This window comes from Microtus pennsylvanicus, chromosome 4, assembly GCF_037038515.1.
Source record: "Microtus pennsylvanicus isolate mMicPen1 chromosome 4, mMicPen1.hap1, whole genome shotgun sequence".
In the NCBI taxonomy this organism is placed as follows: Eukaryota; Metazoa; Chordata; class Mammalia; order Rodentia; family Cricetidae; genus Microtus; species Microtus pennsylvanicus.
Window position 1 is genome coordinate 135,603,781 of NC_134582.1, and position 21,661 is coordinate 135,625,441.

The window sequence follows — 21,661 nt, forward strand, 5'->3', positions numbered from 1 at the left end:
TAGTCCTCTAGTGGATGATGTGCTTTTTGTTCTCTATAACACTGACTACTGTTATGAACACTAAAGCTTATAATTTCATGGCTAAGCAATAGTATGTTCTTGGTGAAAATAATGCTTGAAAAATGAACACCTTTGGTATTGCTTTTTAAAATATATTAATAAGGTCAAGTGTTACTTGCTGCAGCCTTACCTTCAGTCATCTTATCTATTATAGATACTTTGTTTCAAAGTAGTGATAGGGTGGGGTATGGAAGCCCAACGTGTGAAAGGCCCTGGGGTTGATTGTGAAGATGGTAAACCAGCAAAAAAAAAGAAAAAGAAAGAAAGAAATAAAATAGATTTTATGGTATGATTTTCTTTGGTAGAGCTTGAATTTTTTAGAATGGAAATGTTCACATAAGTTTAGTGCTTATTTATACTGTTTTCTTTAGCCAAATATAATTAGTTCTTTTTTCCTTTTACTTCCCCCTTCTTTCTTTTTTTTTTCCTTTTTTTTTTTGTTTTTTTGTGTTTTTTTTTTTTTTTTTTTTGAATCAAAATGTTAGACTTACACAAGCACTAGCAACAACTCTATATCTGGATCATTGAAGCGCTTGGAAGATACTGCAGCACGATTTACAAATGCAAATTTCCAGGAAGTCTCTGCACACACCTCTAGTGGAAAAGATGTTTCAGAGGCTAGAGGGTCAGAGGGAAAAGGGAAGAAATCTTCAGCTCACAGCTCAGGTCAAAGGGGAAGGAAGCCTGGTGGTGGACGAAATCCAGGAACAGCTGTGTCAGCATCTAGCCCCTTTCCACAAGGTATTATATTTTAGTAAAAATACTTATTTTGATAGTAGCCAGTAGTTGTTAATGTTTTGTAAAAGAATTCATTTTTTTCTTATGACTAAGGATTATTCTAGATTATGTAAATAGTTGGTAGTGTAGGATTACTTCCAAAAGTAGTGTTTCATTTTAAAGTGTTTCTAGAGCTTTTGTTCTGTTTATTGAATGATTTATGTTTTTTAAACTGTAGTTTTAATGTTTAAATGGCTATAGAATAGGGATCAAGATTGGGGAGAAAATGTCCCTCCCCTCCCCAGAATAGGTATTCTTTCTGTAAGTTGTTTTTATTTACTTCTCCTAATAACATTTTATGTTTTAGTAAGTAGATGAGAATTAAGCAAATTTTATTGAATCCAAGTAGGTATTAGTGATATTATAAGCAGTGCATTAATTATAAAGCTTGAAGTAGACTTTTACTCAACAGCCCTATGTTCTATGATCAGGCTGCTGTGTCAACAGGATGCCCTATATATTTGAGTTTTACATAAGTGGCAAATAGTATTTTAGTCTGTTTCCCAAATACTGTTTGGTTAAAGAATGAAGTTCAATATTAATTGGGCATGTGTAGTTTTATGGAAAATAGGAACACTGTTACATTTTAAAGTATATACACTAATGTTCTTGCTTTATATGTCATTTTAAATGTCAACACAAATACCTTGAATAACAGAAATGTTACAATTTGAAAGAAACCAAGTTAAGTAGCTTGTTCACTTGTGTGTTCCCTTAGAAATGAATGAAAGGACTGTCATTTATCTTTGTTGAAGCATTTGTTAGACTTAAATCCAAGGTCTTAATGGTAATATATAAATAGTAGATTCTTAATCTGCTGACCTTTCATTAAAAATATATTCATGTATGTCATAATAGGAATAATTTGGAGCTACAAGTATAAGCCAGGTATATGTATGTGAATGTATTTCTTTTTGGACAGAAAGTTCAGTAGGCATAGATAAAACAAAATGCCAAAGTTACTATTTTATTTAAATAAAAATTAGTGTTATTTTTATACCACTTTGAAAATCAATCAAACCTTAATTAACCTTAAATGTAACTTCATTTACATTTTAAATGAATGTTGTATTAGCAGAAGTCAATTAATCTCATTAAAATTGTTTATTTGAGTTTTTGAGATGCAGCCCAGCATGGCTTTAATATCCTGTGTGGGTTCTGATCATCCTTTCTCATTCCTCCAAGTGTAGGGATTATAAGTGTGGGTCACCAGACCTGCTGTATTCTTAAGTTTTTCTTTGTATGAAGTGCTATTCAATTTTGAAGAGGTAGCTCCTGTGGTTTTGGAACTTTGTAATATTAAAGATAGGAAATATGTTATAGTTATGTGAAATAACCAATAAAATGTTGAAATATGAAGCTAGGGTATTTAAGATGGCCTTGTTTTTTTATTAACTGTTTTTATTACCTGTGGATTATACAAAATTTAAATATACCAATAGAAGTATTTGATATTTTTAATATTGTGTATGTGTGCATGTGTGTACATGTGTGTGTTTTAGTGTGGGATTGAGAGTAGGGTCTCCCATATGTTGTGCAAACTCTACAGTTAAGACTTAATGAAACAGTAGATGTCTGAGCTGAGTCTGTTTAATTTAGTTGCTTATTTCATTTGGCAAACAAGGAAAGAGTATTGTGAAATAGGGGTGATGGAAACTTTTCTCCCAGGGCAATTTTCTACTAGGCACATAAGGATTTAGAGTTTCTTAAACGGCATAATGGCAGGGGGTTGCTAAGTTTTTGACTAGAGTGAGGAGAGAATAAGCAGCTGGAAAAGAGGCAAAGAAGAGCTACCTCTTTTTCCATGATTTTTCATTCTTGTTTTTAGATTTATTTACTTTATGAGTGTTCTGTCTGTGTATGTCTGTGCCCTCTTTGTGTGCCTAAAGAGGTCAGAAGAGGGTATAAGATCCCCTGGAATGGGAGTTACAGATGATTGTAAGTCACTTTATGGGTGCTGGGAGCCAAACTTGGTACTCTGCAAGAGGAACAAGTACTCTAAACCATCGAGCCATCTCTCTACATGGTAATTTCTTTTTAAAATCATGATTGTTCATTTCCATTATGAACAAAGGACAGTTCCCAATGAGCAGTGGTGGCGCCCACCTTTAATTCCAGCACTTTGGAGGCAGAAACAGGCGGATCTCTGTGAGTTTGAGGTCAGCCTTGTCTATAAAGTGAGTTCCAGGATAGCCAGGACTACACAGAGAAACCCTGTCTGAAAAACAAAACAAAACAGAAAGATCAGGTTAAATAAGACATAGCTAGTGTCTTAGTAATACAGTACAATTCAAGAGTGAGTATGTGATACTACTGCCTTTGACAAGTGTTCTAATCTTAATTTTAGAGATAAAGTTGATTTCTTGTATTAAACTTTGTTACATAGAGTTATAACCTATGTTTTATAATTTACTTTTAAAACATCCTTTTCTTTTTGATAATTGTGTTATGTCTGTTGGTTAGAGGAACTTTGTGCCCAAGTTTTTTTCCTCCACTACCTTTGGTGTTTTTTTGTGTTTTGCTGCAGGCAGTTTTTCAGGAACTCCAGGCAGTGTAAAATCATCTTCTGGGAGTTCAGTGCAATCTCCTCAGGACTTCTTAAGCTTTCCAGACTCAGATCTGCGGAATGACGGTTATTCTCACTCCCAGCAGTCATCATCAACCAAAGATGTACATAAAGGAGAGTCTGGAAGCCAGGAGGGGGGAGTAAATAGTTTCAGTTCTTTAGTGGGTCACCCTGTGGCCTCAACTGTTATTTCACAGCCTAAAAGCTTTGAAAATTCACCTGGAGATTTGGGTACTTCCAGCCTCCCTACAGCAGGATATAAGCGAGCTCAGACTTCTGGTATAGAAGAAGAAGCTGTAAAAGAAAAGAAACGAAAAGGAAATAAACAAAGTAAACATGGGCCTGGCCGACCCAAAGGAAACAAAAATCAAGAAAATGTTTCTCACCTCTCAGTTTCTTCTGCTTCACCAACATCATCTGTTGCATCAGCTGCAGGAAGTGTAACAAGCTCTAGTCTTCAGAAATCTCCTACGTTGCTCAGGAATGGAAGTCTGCAGAGTCTTAGTGTTGGCTCATCTCCAGTTGGTTCAGGTAGAGATTTGTGCCTTGTTTTCCATTTCATTTCTTCACTATCCTTTCTTTCCCTCGCCAGAAAGTTATGAACAGTTGTTATTAGTGTATTTTGAATTGGTGAGCTACATTTAATTAACATGACATTTCTCATTCATTCATTCATTCATTCATTCATTCATTCATTTATTTATTTATTTATTTGAGGACAGGCGCTTAATAAATATCCCAGGCTGGCCCGAATCACACTGTAACCAAGGCTGTAACCATGGCTGGCCTCAAACTCTTGTTCGTGGATCAGCCTCCCAAGTGCTGGGTAATTAACATGACACTTTAATTTTTAAAAAATATTTGTTTATAAATAAAAGATAGGAGCTCATTAAATGGCCCATACTGTCCTGGATCTCTCTGTAACCCAGAATGGCCTTGGACTTTTGGCCTCCAATGAATCAGCCTTCCAAGTGTTGGAATTGCAGTGGTCTGTTCCATGACTGGCCAGTTTTTAGGAGGAGATGGCATGTACTGTAGCATATGTATGGAGGCCAGAGGACAACTTGAGCAGTTGATTCTCTTCTTTCTTCCACTGTGTGAGTCTCAGGTCATCAGACTTGGTGGCTAACATTTATTTAAACCTTTGAGCCATCTCAACTATTTTTTTCATTTCCTAATGAGAAAAGTGAAAGTATTTTACAATCCTGGCAAAACTAGTGCTAAATATTTAAGCACCAAATAATCTCATGTGTTATTAAATATAGACTAAATAGCTTATTGTTCATCTGGTATTTCCCAATTGTGCTTTTGCTCCACCTGCACATTATGTTTAACACAAAAACAGGATTCACATCTTAACATGTGAACAGTTCTCCACTGACTTTTGGTGTCTTCTTGTTTTGAGCTCTTTTGCAAAACTCATCTCTAATTTTCTCTTTCTCTATAATTGTACACAAATAATGTGAATTACTCTGACTTAAAGTTAGTATTTGTTAGGTACATTTCATGTCGAATGATACCTGAATTGTTTTAAAATTCATTTTAAATGTATTTAGAGATTTTTTTAACCATTATTTTTATCTCAAATTAAAGTTGATTACATAGATTTGAACATGGTCCCCAGCCTTGCTTTTATTTTTGATTTTGTAATAACTGTCCTAGTCTTGTTTAGAAGTGACTATTTAGTACACATAAGCCTAAAATTGGCTGTGAATCAGTTATCCATGTCTTGTTGGTGCTGAGATTACAGGTGTGCATCACCTTTTATCATTATTTTTATGACAGTACACATGAATTTATATGTAGTGCTCATGTCACTGGTATGCTTCTATGCAACCTGTAATTTGTGTTACAGTTTTAAGTCTTTAAAAATGCTGGACTTGCATGCTTTATTCATTTTAATGATTTTTGTTTTATAAGTGTTTGTGTGCCTGGTGGTTTCTGAGGCCAAAAGTATGTGTAGGATCCCTCTGCAACTGGAGTTACAGATGATCGATTGTGAGTTGCTGTGTGGGTGCTGGGAACTACCTGTCCTACATAGCTCTGGCTGTCTCATTGCTCAGAACATTGAAACCCACAGACATTTGCTAGCCTCTGCTCTAGCTGACATCATGACATCATGCCTCAGCTTTTTTTTTTTAATAAAAGATTTATTGTTATTTTCATTTATGTGTATCTGTGTGGCACATGTATGGGCACCTATGGAAGTCAGAATAGATGAGGGCATTGGATCTCCTGGAGATGAGTTTAACAGGCTGTTGTGAGCTGTCCGGTATAGTTGTTGAATCCAGGTCCTCTGGAAAAACTACAAAAGCTCTTAACTACCAAGCCATCTCTTCAGCACCAACCGTTAACAGTTTCAAGTTTCATTTGTCTGTCACTTTTCTTTTCCTGTGAATAGGAGATAATTGGGTTTCAATAAATCTTGACTGTAAACCTCTCTGCTAGCTTTGGATTTCTGATGGTTGAAATGAGATTTCAGTTAAGAAACACTATTATGGATAAAATCAGTTTTATTAGCCCATAATGAGGGAAGGAAGAAATAGTGTATAAAAACAGTTAAGTTAAATTTTTTATATTTTATATTGTATATTTTATAAATACAAAATAAAAGAATCTTTGAATGGCTTGTGTATTAACTTCAGTAAGAGGAAGTAAGCAAAAATAACAGTAACCATTCCAAGAAGCATACATATGCAATTCTGTATGAAAACACTGTGTTATCTGTTACGTTAGGTCTCACTAAGTGCATTGTTATTTATATCTCAATTAGTAATAGTTTTATAAAGGGCTATTGATGTCCCTGTTCCAGAGCTGGTAAAACTGAGGTTTTGAGGGTAAAGTTGCCCCATACATCCTGGAGTTTTTTGTTTGTTTCTAATAGATTACTTTGGTGCCTGTTGTGGTTTTGTAAACAGCCCCCAATGTAGTGGAATTTCTAAAATTGTTACATTGCTAGCACTATGCCATGGAGGGGGGTTGAAGGTCAGTCCTCAGTCTTGGTGTTACTGACTTGTTGTGGGATAGTCTTTGTATTCAGTATTTGTCTTTTTTACATGTTTACCAGAATCCCCAGCCCCCTCTCATTAGTTGTTAGTAGCACTCCCTCCATAATAAAAATGTCTGCAGACATTGTTAAATGTCCCCAGGAGGCCAAAATTGCCTCTGGTTCAGAATCACTGTTTCAGGAAGTGGGAAAAGTAAATTACAGTGGGAACAAAGTTCTTTAAAAAGATTTAAATATATTGCACATTTGAATAAATGTTTATTATTTATGCTTCCCTTGAGACTATAAGGGCCTAGCAGTCAGCCTTAACCGTTTCCTACAAAAAGCAAATTTAAATGCAAGTTTACTTATAAAAATTGGGTTCATACTATTTTAGCAAAAGTTATAATTAAATGAATACCTGACTGAGAATATAAAGCTTAAAATTATTTTTATTAAGGTCTTCACTGAGTCCTGTAATTTTTGAAACATAACCGGAAAATATTTGAATTTCAAAGTTACATTTGAATGCTTCTTTGAAACACATGCCTTTAGATTAATGGAATTAAAAAATAGCTAATTTACAGTTCTCAGAAGAGTTTTTTTTTTTTAAAAGCTGTTAGGGAGATTTTAGGCATGAAAAGTAATGTTACTTTTAGTGAGCAGAGTTTGTGTTATATTAATTGCAGTAAAAAGCTTAATTCATAATTTTTATCTCTCTATTATATAATCATAATTATCTAAAAGGAATTCCCTTTAGAAGATACTATAGTTTCAAATCAATAAATTATTTAAAATTTTAATAATGTAAATAAATTTTAAGTTGTGTTAAAGCAACCAAATATGTGTTAAAATAGCTAAAATTACAGGGACAGGGTTTCTCTATGTATCTTTGGAACTCAGAGGGTTCTGCCTGTCTCCGTATCCCAAGTGCTAAGATTAAAGGCAGGCACTGCCACTGCCTGGCCATTTTATGCCTTTCTAATGAAAGTTTTGTATCTAGAACAGAGTGCTTTTTACTGATAAATTGGGAGTAAAAAGTCTGCTCTCCAGAAGCTTGGCTAACTGTATTTAGGATGATTATACCTTCCTAAAAGTAATGTGTTAGGAATTGACAACTGCTGTCGAGCATGTGCTTTACATTGTGTTAAGCTCTTAAGATGCATTCAATATTATTATTATGTTGGACAAGAAACTAACATGTAGTTGGTTATTTTATTTGCTCTTTTGGGGTCCTGCCACTCAGTTCTGAAATATTTCTAGCCAGCTTTTCTTAACTTAAATTATCCCATCTGCTTTTTGTCTTTGCACTTTTACCTTTCTCTATTTCTGTGTATCTTACTTTACTCTTACTCCATGGCTAGCTTTATAGCTGGGTGACTGGTCCCTGATGTCCTCCTCTCCTTGTTATCTTGCTCCTCATCTTCCTTCTTTCTCCCTCTATTTATTTTACCTACTGCCTACCCTGCCTGTCCTTCCTCCTGACTTGCTATTGGCCGTTCAGCTCTTTATTAGACCAATCAGGTGTTCTGTCTCAAAAAACAAACAAAAAAAAAACCCAAATAAAGACAGGCAGTGCAACACAGCTTCACAGAGTTAAACAAATGTAACATAAAAGAATGAAGTACATCTTCGCATCATTAAAACAAATGTTCCAACAGTATAAACAAATATAACACATCTTAAAATAATATTCTACAACACTAACACGTACAGATACTTAGCTTGTGCTGAAACCGAATTCCTGATTTGAGAAAAATTTTGTTGTAAAATTCAACTGATAGTATAATGTCATTCTTTAAGCAAGCAGTGGAATGTATGAGCAAATTTAGACAATAATGTAATTTTCAGTAATAATACCCTCATTCTTTAAATTAATTAATTTTAAATTAAAATTAATTTTTAAAAATTAAAATTTCCTAAATTTAAAAATTAATTTTTCTTAAATTTTAAGTTCAGAAATTGCTTATTAACCATAAAAGTCATCACCATGTGGTGGCACATGCCTTTAATCCCAGCACTTGGGGGCAGAGGCTGGTGAATCTCTGAGTTCTAGGCCAGCTTGGTTCGCATAGGACAAGGACAGCCAGGGCTGTCTCAACCCCCCCCCCCCACCCGCCCTGTCCCTCTAACAAGTAATAAAGTAGGAAGAAGGTAGGTATGGTGGCACATGCCGTAAATTCCAGGTCTGAGGAGGCTGAGGCAGCTGTAGGATCTCTGTGTGTTTAAGGCCGCGTGGTCTGCCTAGAAAGTTCCAGGCCAGCTAAAGACTATGCAGTTGAGACTCGGGTCTGAAAAGTTTTTTGTTTTAACAACAGGTTGGTGAGTTACTAATGGTTTGTTTGTTTGTTTGTTTATGGAAGCACTGGCTAGGCATGATCAACTGTCACACTAGTGAGGTTAGGGACTCTGTCTTGTCACTGTATATTCACTGCCAGCACAGTGCTTTTAACATAGCATGAAGTATTGTCTTTTAAAAGTGGTGAGCACTGAGCTTGTTTCTATGGGAATTGTATCATGTGTCACTGTACATGCCCTTCCAGTGCTTACAGTTAAGCTGTAATACAAATCATTTCATTGTAAAGTTTTGTATCACACTGGAAGAGAGTAGAGAGAAATTAAGCTGTACTTTGGAGTAAGAAGAAAAGTAGCTCTACATTATTTGCAGAAAAGGGAGTAAATACATATTTAAGGGATAAATCCAATAGAAATAAGAGGCTTGTGTTTGTGTTGCAGTTGGTGGGGGGTGGGAAGGGTGAGTACCAGGATTAAGAAATCGGACATTCTGGACTTAGTCTTGATAATTTATCATTTCACAATTTCATAGAAAAGAAGAGTTGCCTCATTCAGTCTATAGTAACAGTACTGTCTTATGTTCTAAAGAACACCTTAAGTACTCTGGTTTAATCCAGGCAGGACAGTTGCTGTTGTTGTTAGTATTGTTATTTTATTTGATTTTTTTGTCTTAGCCAAGGAGCTCTTAGAACTGGAGATCCTCTTGTTTAAGTGCTAGGGTGTGCCACCATGCCTGTCTTAGACTCAGACTCTGATCCATTACTTTCTGTAAATAAACTTTTAGGTTATGAGTGCTTAGGTAGCTTTGTGCCCTTACTCCCAACTTTATTTTATGTGTGTCAGTGTTTTGTCTGCATGTTGGTGTGTGTGTGGATGTGTGTGTATACCACATGCATGTTTGTGCCCACAGAAGACAGAAGAGGGCATAGGACGCCCTGGAACTACAGTTAGAGAAAGTTGTAAGCTGTTATAATATTAGTGCTTGGAACTGTGCTCAAGTGCGCTCTGTAAGGACAGTGAGTGTTCTTAACTCTAGCTCTGGAACCTGACCTTTTGAAACATTGAATATTAGTGTTTAGAAAATCCAAACCTTGTACTTTTCTTCTTATGACATTTTATGGTCTCATGATTTAGGGTGCTGGGTAGATGATCTACTCAGTAAATAAAGTATTTACTTGGAACTCTAAGGAAGAGTTCAGATAACTATAATGCTAAGTAAAGAAGCATGTGGTAGCGTGCATCTGTAATTCCAGTTCACCTTTGGCAGGGTGGGAGGAAAAGCAGAGTCCCCAGTTTTCGTGCCAGATAACCTCGTCTACACAGCGGTGGAAAACTAGGGTCCCTGACCTTCACACATGTGCCTTTACTCACGTACACACATCATACTACACATTGAAAAGGAAAAGAATACAGGTGAGATCATTTAGCAGATAAAGATGCTTGTCACGCAAGCCTGGTAAACCTATATTTGATCCTGGCACTAATGCAGAGGTGGGTAAAGAACTCCACAAAATGGTCCTACATCCTCACATAAAAACGGCATGGTGCGTCCACACCTAAATGTAGCAAGGGGTTGATGGTTTAGCATTGTTTGATGGAGCATGTCGTGTTGTTTTCAAAATAAAGTCAAGAGAAAGGCAAGTTCTTGAAATTGACCACTCAGGAGTGAAGGCCCCCACCCACTTTAGTTTCTATCAAAATAAAAGATTGCCAGTGATCAGAGATTTCTTTCTAAATTGTTCTTTATATCATGCTTGTCGAAAAGCTAAGAAGCTTATTTTTAGCATACTTTCAGGTTACAGACTTAGCACTGCGGAGAAGTTAAGATGGAAGTTTTTTGATCTCTAGTTAGAGCAGAGGAAAATGAATGTATACTTGGTGCTTATGTTTAGCTTGGTGTCTCTACCTCACACACAGTGATATTCAAAGTGAACTGGGTCTTCTCACATGACTTAGACAATCCCACAGGCCTACCAAATACAGACACTCCTATTGAGATTCTTTCTGGGTGTTTCTAACTTATGTCAGTTGGGCATAACAAAGCCATTACTTCTCAGATACTTGCTATGAACATTGATGTGTAAACCCTACCTTTTTCTTATTCCTTATACATACACATATGTATTCTTGAACTAGCCTGTTGATATTTGTGAGAATTAGGTTTAATTTTGCTGTTCCTAATGTAGCAAATACTATTTTATAATTTTTGTTCTTGCAGGTCTGTTTTGTCAGGTCTGTTTTGTCTTCTCAAATGGACTTTGTCATGAATTTCCCCCAGTTTTCTGGCCTGTTTCTTTTCTGTCACTAGCAGTTTCTTTGCTAATTCCCCTTTCCCCCTTATCCACAGAAATTTCCATGCAGTATCGGCATGATGGAGCTTGTCCAACAACTAGTAAGTTGTCCAACTGGGCTTTCTGACTCTTAGTTCAGTGCCTTGTATAATATACCACCTTTGAAGATCTAAATATTATTTTTCAAAGTGCATTAGGTTTTTATTGTGTAGATATTTTTGTCTTACGAAGATGCCTTTGTATACTTTGTCTTGTGTTCAGGATCTGTATTATAGCCAAATATTGCAAACTTTAATTATTATTGGTCTTTTACTATAGTATTTATGTTGCAAAGTTTGACTTCTGCCCTTGGTGAGAATGTTATTTTCAGTATTTGGGTGCCATTAGCCTTAATGTAGATATGTTTTCATTAGTAGCTTTATGTTTTGACTTCTGTATGTGTTGAAACTTACAGTGAAGTTTAAGAAGTGAAAATAAATGTTTGGTAGGGTTCGAAGATGTAATGAGATTTTGTTTTACATCTTGTTGATTATCCTGTAAGTCTGATGTTGCATCCTGTAATACTCAATTTTAGTGTAATACTACATAGATGAATAGAGATAATATGGAGATGTCCTTTTTAAAGGAATTCTCCAAAAACATTAAAGAAAGGGTCACCATTGTGACAGTACACCTACCTGTTATCTCAGGTTACTAGGCAGTATACTACTGAATGAAATGTAGCATTTAGGGAGTTATGCTTTGGAAAAAGAATAACACTTTCAGTTTTAATAATTCAAGCAAAGATACCGAGATTTTGTTAAACTGAGTTTATGCCTATGTATTTCTTTTGTGTGTTTGAGAATGATCTTAACCTGACGTCCTTTTTTCCTTACTTAAAAGCTTTCTCAGAGTTGCTGAATGCAATACACAATGGTAAGTTTTGTTAGAATCTTCTCTGGAAGTTCATTTATCACAAAAGTTGTCTTTTGTCAAGAAGCCCAATTGAAAGTTAGGACAGTCTGATGAGTAGATCAGGTCTAGTGTTCCAGTGAGCTTGTTAATTGTTTGGTATAAACATGGTAGACTTGTCTACAGAAGGAGGGATAGATAGGTTAGTTAAGATCTTCAGTCTGGCTTTTATTGTCTCTTCTAAGTTTCTGAAAGTTTTCTGTTTGCAAATAGTCTGCTTCCGTGATCTTTCTTACTAATGCATTTGTAATTAGTATATACAAGAGGAATTTTTTGCTTTTAACTTCAATTTGGAATGTGATTTTTGTTTTTTCAGATCTTTAATACTCTTATATTTTCATATAGTAAATAAGTGGAAGATAGTATTTCAAATTGTGGACTATTTTCACAATGGGATCGCATCTTCTGCCGCTTTGAATTCTAAATCAGCATATAAGGCAAATTCTGTCACTTTTCACTTGAACAGTGTAATTATCGTGATGGTCATTATTGCAGAATGTCTGAGGATTTCTTCAGTTTCTCCAAGAACTTTCTGTAATCCTTTTGTATTCAAAAATTTTTAAATTGTGTGTGTGTGTGTGTTCTGAAGAATCCATTTTCTTCTTGTGCTACAAGTTCCCTAGATTGAATCAGGTTGTTAGGTTTGGTGGTGAGTGTTTTTACCTGCTAAGTTATCTTGCTGGCCCTGAAAATTTCTCTAATATGATGTCATCTTTATTTTTCAGTTATTAATTGAGCTCATTTACTTGAGACTATGATTTCAAGCAATTTTCTAGTACATTTTCTTTAACTTGGAATTTGTTGATGTAACAGATTGGCATTATGTAAAGGGTATAATGTCGGATGTTTATAGAATACAGTCAACTAGAGACAAGTGGCATAATGAGCAGATGTAAGTGAGCCTCATTGCTTTGAGGGTAGAGGTGGTTGATGTGGAAACTCAGAAGTGTTGCTTATGAACAAAAGTGTTTTATTTACAGGGTTTGTGCAGTGCTGGGGATTGACCCAGAGCCTTGTGCTTGTAGAGAATCTTTTGCCATGGAATTGTATTCGCTCTTAGTTTAACTTTGACTTTCCTACGAAGCATGTACGTGTGCTGATACAGGAAAGAACAACTGTAGACAATAGCAATAGTAATGATAGGGAAAAGGATGGAAAGCTTTTCTTGAGAAGAAGTTCAATGTTTAAACACTTGACAGGTTTTTGGGGGACATAGGGGAGTATAAAAGCTGAAGAGCCTTAGCAGTTTTTCAGTTTGCACAGTTGTATTTATACATGTTCATTACTTGCTGGAATATTAAAAATTTAAGCCCAGCTATACTTCATAAAATAGACATCACTGGGAGTAATTTTGATGAGCTATCAAAAAGATCTTTGATTCCACTGTGCACTGAGGAAACACCGGGGTGAAAAGTTTTTTTGTTCCTCAGCAGGTAAATAAATGTCATCAGGTTATTATAAACGTGAACTTTCTTTTTTTTTACTTTTGTTTTTCTGTTTTTTTAATTTATTTATTTATTAAAGATTTCTGTCTCTTCCCCGCCACCGCCTCCCATTTCTCTCCCCCTCCCTCAATTAAGCCCCCCCCCAGCCCGAAAAGCAATCAGGGTTCCCTGTCCTGTGGGAAGTCCAAGGAACCACCACCTCCATCCAGGTCTAGTAAGTTGAGCATCCAAACTGCCTAGGCTCCCACAAAGCCAGTGCGTGCAGTAGGATCAGAAACCCATTGCCATTGTTCTTGTAGTCCTCATTGTCCGCTATGTTCAGAGAGTCCAGTTTTATCCCAGGCTTTGCCAGACCCAGGCCAGCTGGCCTTGGTGAGTTCCCGATAGAACATCCCCATTGTCTCAGTGTGTGGGTGCACCCCTTGCGGTCCTGAGTTCCTTGCTCGTGCTCTCTCTCCTTCTGCTCCTGATTTAGACCTTGAGATTTCTGTCCGATGCTCCAATGTGGGTCTCTGTCTCTGTCTCCTTTCATCGCTTGCTGAAGGTTAATATTCAGGAGGATGCCTATATGTTTTTCTTTGGGTTCTCCTTATTTAGCTTCTCTAGGATCACTAATTATAGGCTCAATGTCCTTGGTTTATGGCTAGAAACCAAATATGAGTGAGTACATCCCATGTTCCTCTTTTTGGGTCTGGCTTACCTCACTCAGGATAGTGTTTTCTATTTCCATCCATTTGCATGCAAAATTCAAGAAGTCCTTGTTTTTTATTGCTGAGTAGTACTCTAATATGTATATATTCCATACTTTCTTCATCCATTCTTCCGTTGAAGGGCATCTAGGTTGTTTCCAGGTTCTGGCTATTACAAACAATGCTGCTATGAACATCGTAGAGCATATACTTTTTTTGTATGATAAGGCCTCTCTTGGGTATATTCCCAAGAGTGGTATTGCTGGGTCCAATGTGAACTTTCTTTAACATTTGGAGTTTTAGTAGTTTGAGGGTTCGAGAAAATTCTTGCTTGTGTTTTCTTCACCCTGCATTACAAAGAAAAGAAGTGAATGGCCCTTTTTTGGGGGGAGGGGTTATAAAGGCAAATGAAGGGTTGATTTCCTATAAATGATATTTTGTCTGATGATTTTTCCTTTTTTTCCAAATACAGATTTTTTTTCTCTCTTAAAAATGTTCTTTAAGCCTTATAGTTTTTTTTAATGTGCCTATCAATGGAGTGACTTGAAGTTTTGGTTTTTGTGTATTAAGTACTTAGCATATAACTATTCATAGTATTTTTCTACACAACCCCTTTTGATTGTTCCCCCTCTTTATTTACATATTTCTTTCTTTCTTTCTATCTATCTATCTATCTATCTATCTATCTATCTATCTATCTATCTATCTATCTATCAGCAGGGTCTCATGTAGTCTACGTAGCTAAGAATGATCTTGATACTATAATCCTGCTTCTACTTTCCAAATTCTGGAATTAAAGTTATGGGGCTGTTTATCTTTTTTCTGTTTCATTATTCCTAATGTTTATTATTTCCTTCTTTATGTGTCCTTTTTGGGGGTGAGTATTTCGAGACAGATTTTTTTCTGTCTAACAGCCCTAGCTGTTCTGGAACTCAATTTTTAGACCAGGCTGGAAAAAAAAAACCCCAAAACAAACAACAGCAGCAAAATATAAATAAAAAAGAAAGAAAAAACCAGGCTGGCCTCACTCAGAGATCTGCCTGCCTCTTCCTCCAGAGTGCTGGGATTAAAGGCGTGTACTACCACTGCCTGGCTGCTTCCTTCTTTATGATGCCTTCTGCACATGTCTTATTGTGTAAGGTGTATTAAATAAAAAATTTTTAGCTCACAGTTTTCTAGATAGGTAGGGAGTGAACATGGGTGTTCTGATTTACTGTAGCACGAATATTAAAAACCCAGAGTCAGATATTGGGGTCAGTCAGAAAAGCAACGCTTCCAAGCCACTAGAGAAGTCTTACCTCTACGAAAGCTGACTGGCTGACCACAGACTAAGCCTCCTAAACAGACTGAGCTGCCCGAGCCTCTCTCCCATTTTATATTCCCTCTTGTGCTGGTATTAAAGGTGCAACTCCCTAGTATTGGGATTAAAGGTGAGAGCCACAACCACCTGGATTTGTTTCTTCATTAATCTTGTGTAGCCCAGAATGGCATTGAACTCACAGAGATCTATCTGCCTCTGTCTCCCAAATCCTGGGATTAAGGTGTATGCCACCACTGTCTGACCTCTAATGGCTTAGCTTTCTTCTTCTGATAGTCAGGCAAGCTTTAATTATTAAAGCATAAATAAAATATCCTATAATTTACAGAATGGAATCAGCACCTAAACTCCTCTCGTTTTCACATGGACAACATATCATCAGTACAAGAATCTGTAAAACACAGACCCGTCTTCCTCAAGATTCTTAGCTCCCCTTCCTCCATTTGATAAATGCACATTAAGTTCTTTCCATGTAGAAGATTATTGTTAGTTGTGTTGGGAAAATGCATAGTATAAATGGATCCTGCCTTTAGGGAATATACTCTAAACAAGAGGTAAATATGTTTATTAATAACATTTTCAAGAAATACAGTTAAAATTTTATGATTTGCAATACAGAAGAGTTTTAATGGAAAATTGCCTTTTGAAGGAAAAACATGTACTGAGAATGTAGCATTGGACCTGTTTGCTTGAGAGTGTATAGGGGCCAGCTATCTGGTCTAGGCATCAGGGTCTGATCAGCACAAGTAGTTTGTCCCACCAGAGTGTTACTTTCCTGTTGGCTTTGATAAAACCCCATAACCAAAAGCAGCTTAGGGGAGGAAGGAAATGCTTACTTCAGCTTAGGAGAACTTAATCATACGCTACCATCCAGGAAAGTCAGAGTTGGCACTCAGGACTGGAGTTTTGAGGTAAGAACTGATGCAGAGACCATGAAGAAGCACTACTTACTGGCTTGCTCAGCCTACTTTTTATAGTACCTAGGACTATCAGTCAGGGATACCACCACCTGCAGTGAGCTGGACCTTTCCACATTAATTGTCAAGGCTTGCCCATAGGCCAGTTGGGTAGGAGCATTTTCTCAAATGAAGTTTTCTCTGCTTAGATGACTCTAGTTTTATTCAAGTTGACAAGCTAACCAGCACACAGTCTGTGCAAGGTGACAGTAATAACTGATACTTGATTCAGAACAAATAAAATAATAACCTTAGCTTTTAGGTTAGTAAGACCAAAGTAGTTGGTGTTTTGAATTGGGAAAAGCATATAGTACACCTATTATCTAGGGAGGTACATTGGATGATTGCATATAAGACTTGAAAAAGTTAGTACTGAGACTGACACCAAATAGAACTTTGTTATAATATTATGGGGACCCAAAGAGGAATGTGATAGTCAGCATACTCCCTCACTGGAAGACTAGTTCCAGGGTAGGAGCATGAGGGTTAGAATTATTAAGCAGAAGGAGCAGAGATTTAAGAGAAATAAGAGACAGAACACCATCAGGAGGGAAATTCAGTGAATACTGAACCCTGAATCCTTCCTCATTTACTTTCTACATGCTTATATACTTCACTCCAAAGAGAAGAGGGAGGCAACAGACTACATTAACATGATATAAGAAAATAGATTTGAATTCTCCAACCTTTGGTCCAGGTGGAACAGTCTTCCTCTATATCCAAAATACTAATTAACCACAACCTAGGTCAGAATCTCTTGTTTGTAGACATACCTCTTGTCAATAACTTTGAAAGAGCAAAAATAAGCTTACACTCCACCCCCAAAAAGAGAGAAACTTGAGGTTTTTAGTGAAGTACGTAGCAATGTCTAGGGAATAGAAGGCACTAATTTACCAGTGTTTAGTCCATACAAAACAGTAACACTTGGGCACAAAAGAATTGCAGTTAGTTCATATAGGGAACTCTCAGTTGTGATTGAGAAGTGCTGGTAGAGAAGACAAAGACACTGGATTAATTTTTATTTTACTTGCTTTGGACTTGTTTGTTTGTCTTTGTTTTTAGAGAGAAGAATTACCTGTTTCCCAGGCTGGTCTTGGATTCCTAGGCTCTAGTTAATTTTACCTTAGGCTCACGAGTGCTGGGACTACAGTTTTGTGCCCACTGTGGTCTTTGGTGTCTAGTTTGTGTTAACAGTGGTGACATCCTAGTACTGAAAGGGAAACTTGTAGAGAAAAGAGAAGGATAAAGATTTAAGGCAGGCTGTTTGATGAGAAGAGAGGCAAGTAGAAATACTAGAGCTGAAAACGATGAGCATTCAGTACAGCATGACAGCTTAGCTTTCAGATTATCCTCTATAGTTGCTCTGTGTGTGTGTGTGTCTGTGTCTGTGTGTGTTTGTGTATCAGCCCTGGCTTTCCTGGAACTCAGTCTGAACTTGAATTCATTGAGATTCACCTGCCTCGCCTAAGTATTGAGATTAAAGGTGTGCACCAGCACTTCCTGGCCCTCTTTAATTTTTCTTTAAATTTTTAAAACAAATTTATTGTGAAATTTTTATACATCCTTAATACAAAGTAAAGACAAAAATAGGGGCCAAGTCATAGGGAGTGGGGGTAACCATAGTGACCCAAGTGGGCTGAAGGAGAGTAAGTACATGCACAGTGCTCTTGCTGATCCTGCCTAGTTGTCCTGCTCTGCTCTGCTTTTGTCTTCTTCCCCTCTCTGCTTTCATGTCATGTGTGTTCTCTTATCCTTTCTTGTCCTCTTCTCCAGTTTTCAGTATTTTTCATGTTTATGTATTTGTGCCTATTGTGTGCCCTCCTATTTAAGGAAGTTAGAGGACAACTTGCAGAGGCAGTGGATTCCTCCTGCTTCATAGATTCATGGGATTGAATTTAGGTTGTCATCATAACAAGCAACCGCCTTAACCCAAAGAAAACATTTGTGGCCTTGCCTACAGTTTCAGAGGGTGAGTCCATGACCATTATGGCGGGGAGCAGGCAGTAGGTAGACAGGCATGGTATTAGAGCAGTAACTAAGAGCTTAGATCCTGAAACAAGACCAGGAAGCAGAGATAAGTGAGGGGACATGACCAGAGACAGAGGGATGGGGGTTAATGAGACACCTCCTCCAAGGCCATACCTCCTAATCCTATCCAGATGATTCCATCAACTGGGGGAACATGCATTAATACATAGGAGCTTATGGGGGTCAGTCTTGTTCAAACCACCATATCCATCTTGCTAGCAAGGGCCCTCTAGTTTTTTAAAAAAATATCTGTATCATCTTTGACTAATGAATGCTTAAATTAGTAGAAATCTTTTTTTTTTTTTTTTTTTTTTTGGTTTTTCGAGACAGGGTTTCTCTGTGGTGTTGGAGCCTGTCCTGGAACTAGCTCTTGTAGACCAGGCTGGTCTCGAACTCACAGAGATCCGCCTGCCTCTGCCTCCCGAGTGCTGGGATTAAAGGCGTGCGCCACCACCGCCCGGCTTAGTAGAAATCTTAAGAATCGATCTCTCTCCCCTCCAGAGAAGAAGCTTGTTGCTTTCCACAGACTTGTTTATTACCTTCAGTCAAGTTCAGAATAGCTGCCCTTTTTTAAGTGTCCCTCAGATAGTGCTTTGCCAGTGAAGCCAGAGCAATAAATTAGCGTATGTGGGACACTTTGCTCACCCAACTGAAGTGTGGTAGACACTAGCACTCCTTTGCTCTTGGATTCTTGCCTGCAGTACTTTTGTTCTATAGTAAGGGGTTCTTGGCACTCTTACATTGTCCTGTTTGGGGCTCCACACCTAAATCAATTATGAAGTTATTTCTTCTAATTATTTTTTGTGCTTTATTAAATCCTCATAGATAAACTTTTCTTTCCAACTTATTATTTTTCCAAGATCTTACACTTGTGTATCTGTGTTCATTCAAGCCCTTATATTTCTCCCACAGATTATTATAATACTTGTTTCATTAATATATCTAGAATTGATCATGTGGGCAGACTTGAGTCGGTCCCTTACATGATGGTAGAGAAGAATGAATGCCTTTAATCACCTGATAAAGTATAACCATAACGAATGCCAAGTGTTGTCTTATTTTTCCTTAAGGGTAAACAGAGTTAATATTGAAACATGCTTGCTTAGCTAGTTCAATATCAGATGAGTAGGTCATGTTGGAAGAGTATCATATTCACAGTATTCTTTTTCTCTTTGTGTAATTTATTTCTTTGCATACTGTCAGATTAATATCTAGTTTTGTATTTGTGGAATCTATACCCTAATCACTTTGACTAAATCTGAAGTCAGAGATAATGTCTTCTGGTAGGTTGTTTTTGTATGGCTCAGTTACCCCAGTATAGAGAATCAGTTCTGCTTTGCTTCCTGGATGAGAGAATCCACACCTTTCTTCAGTCTTGGGTATAATCTTTCAATTATATTCTAATATTGCTGTGTAAAAATTTCCGTTTTATGGATTTTTAAAACCATTTAAGTTAGGCTCAAATTTTTCATGTTTCCTTTTATTCTAAATATGCAACATGCCCTGCCCCCTTTTGCTGACGCTCTTTAGCTTTGTAAAATGGATTGTTTCACCTGAGGTTGAGTAAAGAATTTCAATGAGCATGTTTTTTTTTTCAATTTTTTTTCTTGTGTAGCCCAGGCTGGCCTCGAACTCATGATCCTCCTGCCTCTGCCTCCTTCAGCAAATCCTACCGGTGTGCACCACCACAACTGGCATTTTTCAATTTTTGACATTCTTTGTAGTGTTTTTTAAAATGGACCTTGTTTGACTTTTTCTTTTATTAAATCTGTAGTTTTTTCCCTTATGTAAAAGTATCTTAAAATTTCTAAGCAGTCTCAAACTTAGAGGAAGCATTAAGAGAGCTTTAGTTTTATAAAGCACTTGAGAAGAAATTGAAGGCATGGTGCTCTGTCTGCCCTGAATGTGCATTCCTAGAAAAAGGGCAGGAAGTTTGTGCTACTGTTGTTATCATCCAGTCTGTCTCAGTAACTTTGAAGAACACAGGTATATTAGTCAGGGTTCTCTAGATAAACAGAACTGATAGGAATATTTATTATATACAACCGAGGTTTGCTAGTGTGCTTTACAAGTTATGGTCTGACTATGCCAGTGATGACTATATCCCAATGGAATATTGGATATCTGAGGATCCAGTAATTGTTGAATTCACGAGTCCGGTTGTCTCAGTTGTTCTTCAGTTTATACCAGAATCCTAGAGAAGTGGGCTCTAATATCAGTGAAGAGTGGACTTGCCCGTGAGACTGAGCAGACGCTGGCAGAGAGCAAGTGCTTCCTCCTTGACATGGGCTGTCACCAGAGATTATGGCACAGATTTAAAGTGGATCTTCCCACCTAAAAAGATCTGGATTTAGGGTGGGTCTTCCCATCTCAAATGGTTTAATTAAGAACAAATCTCTCTGGGCTAGAGGTTAAAAACACTGGTTGTTCTTCCAGACATCCTAAGTTCAATTCCCAGCAACCACATAATGGTTCACAACCATCTATAATGAGATCTGGTGCCCTCTTCTGGCCCGCAGGAATACATGCAGTCAGAATACTGCATACATAATAAATATATAAATCTTTGAAAAATATTGTTTTTAGACTCATATACTAGTATCCTTTGAAATTACCTGGTGTGAGTGAAAAGAAAACACGGAATTCATCACAAACTCACTGAGGTGTTTATTAGAGGGGGCGTGTACAGGCCTGGGGAAGTCAGTGTGCGGAGAGAGAGAGGGAGATGGTGTATCCAGCTTTTTAAAGCTGCCCAGTGGCTGTGGTTGTGTTCCCATCCCAATCACTTGGATCTTAGTTAATTCCAGCAGTAGTCAGGTTGACAACCAAGAACAACTATCAGAATGGGCTCCTTACTTTAGGGCTCTCCCTACCGTTGTTAGATTCAAGTTTTCTTTTTGAGAAATGCAATAGAAACAATCTTTTCATTGTATAGTATAAAATCAGCTTTTTTACTAATGGAAAGTGTTTCTTTTTCCCTTTATGAGAAGTAATTTGTAGAATTAAGATATGAGACGATGTGAAAACCATTTGTTATTATTCTTTCAGTTTCTGTTGTTATTCATGATTCTTAAGTTGTTGGGTTTTGCTGTGAGTCATTCTATAGATTTTCTGTGTTGCCTTTAACCTCATTCCGTATCCCTGTAATTTGAATGTTTGTTCTCTTTCCTGAGCCCCTCCCTCCCTCCCCCATGTGTCCATCTTTCCATCTCCTGCTTCTTTTATGGTACTGCAGATATCATCCGTTATTGTTGCCCCTACAGATTTGTATACATTTAACAGCTTAAAGGACAAACATT

The 21,661-nt window shown here is 37.1% G+C and overlaps 1 protein-coding gene across 14 annotated transcripts in view; it reads left to right on the forward strand.

Annotated features, from left to right (window-relative positions):
* Positions 1 to 21,661, forward strand: part of Mllt10 (MLLT10 histone lysine methyltransferase DOT1L cofactor) — a 151,799-nt gene that overhangs the window by 85,567 nt on the left and 44,571 nt on the right. For 12 of the 14 annotated variants that reach the window (XM_075970575.1, XM_075970573.1, XM_075970578.1 and 9 more), the window contains 4 exons: positions 546 to 801; positions 3,365 to 3,934; positions 11,032 to 11,076; positions 11,858 to 11,890. In XM_075970575.1, the coding sequence (XP_075826690.1) occupies positions 546 to 801; positions 3,365 to 3,934; positions 11,032 to 11,076; positions 11,858 to 11,890 (904 nt within the window). The remainder of the gene's footprint in view (positions 1 to 545; positions 802 to 3,364; positions 3,935 to 11,031; positions 11,077 to 11,857; positions 11,891 to 21,661) is intronic. The other 2 variants (XM_075970576.1, XM_075970577.1) reach the window with 2 other exon arrangements.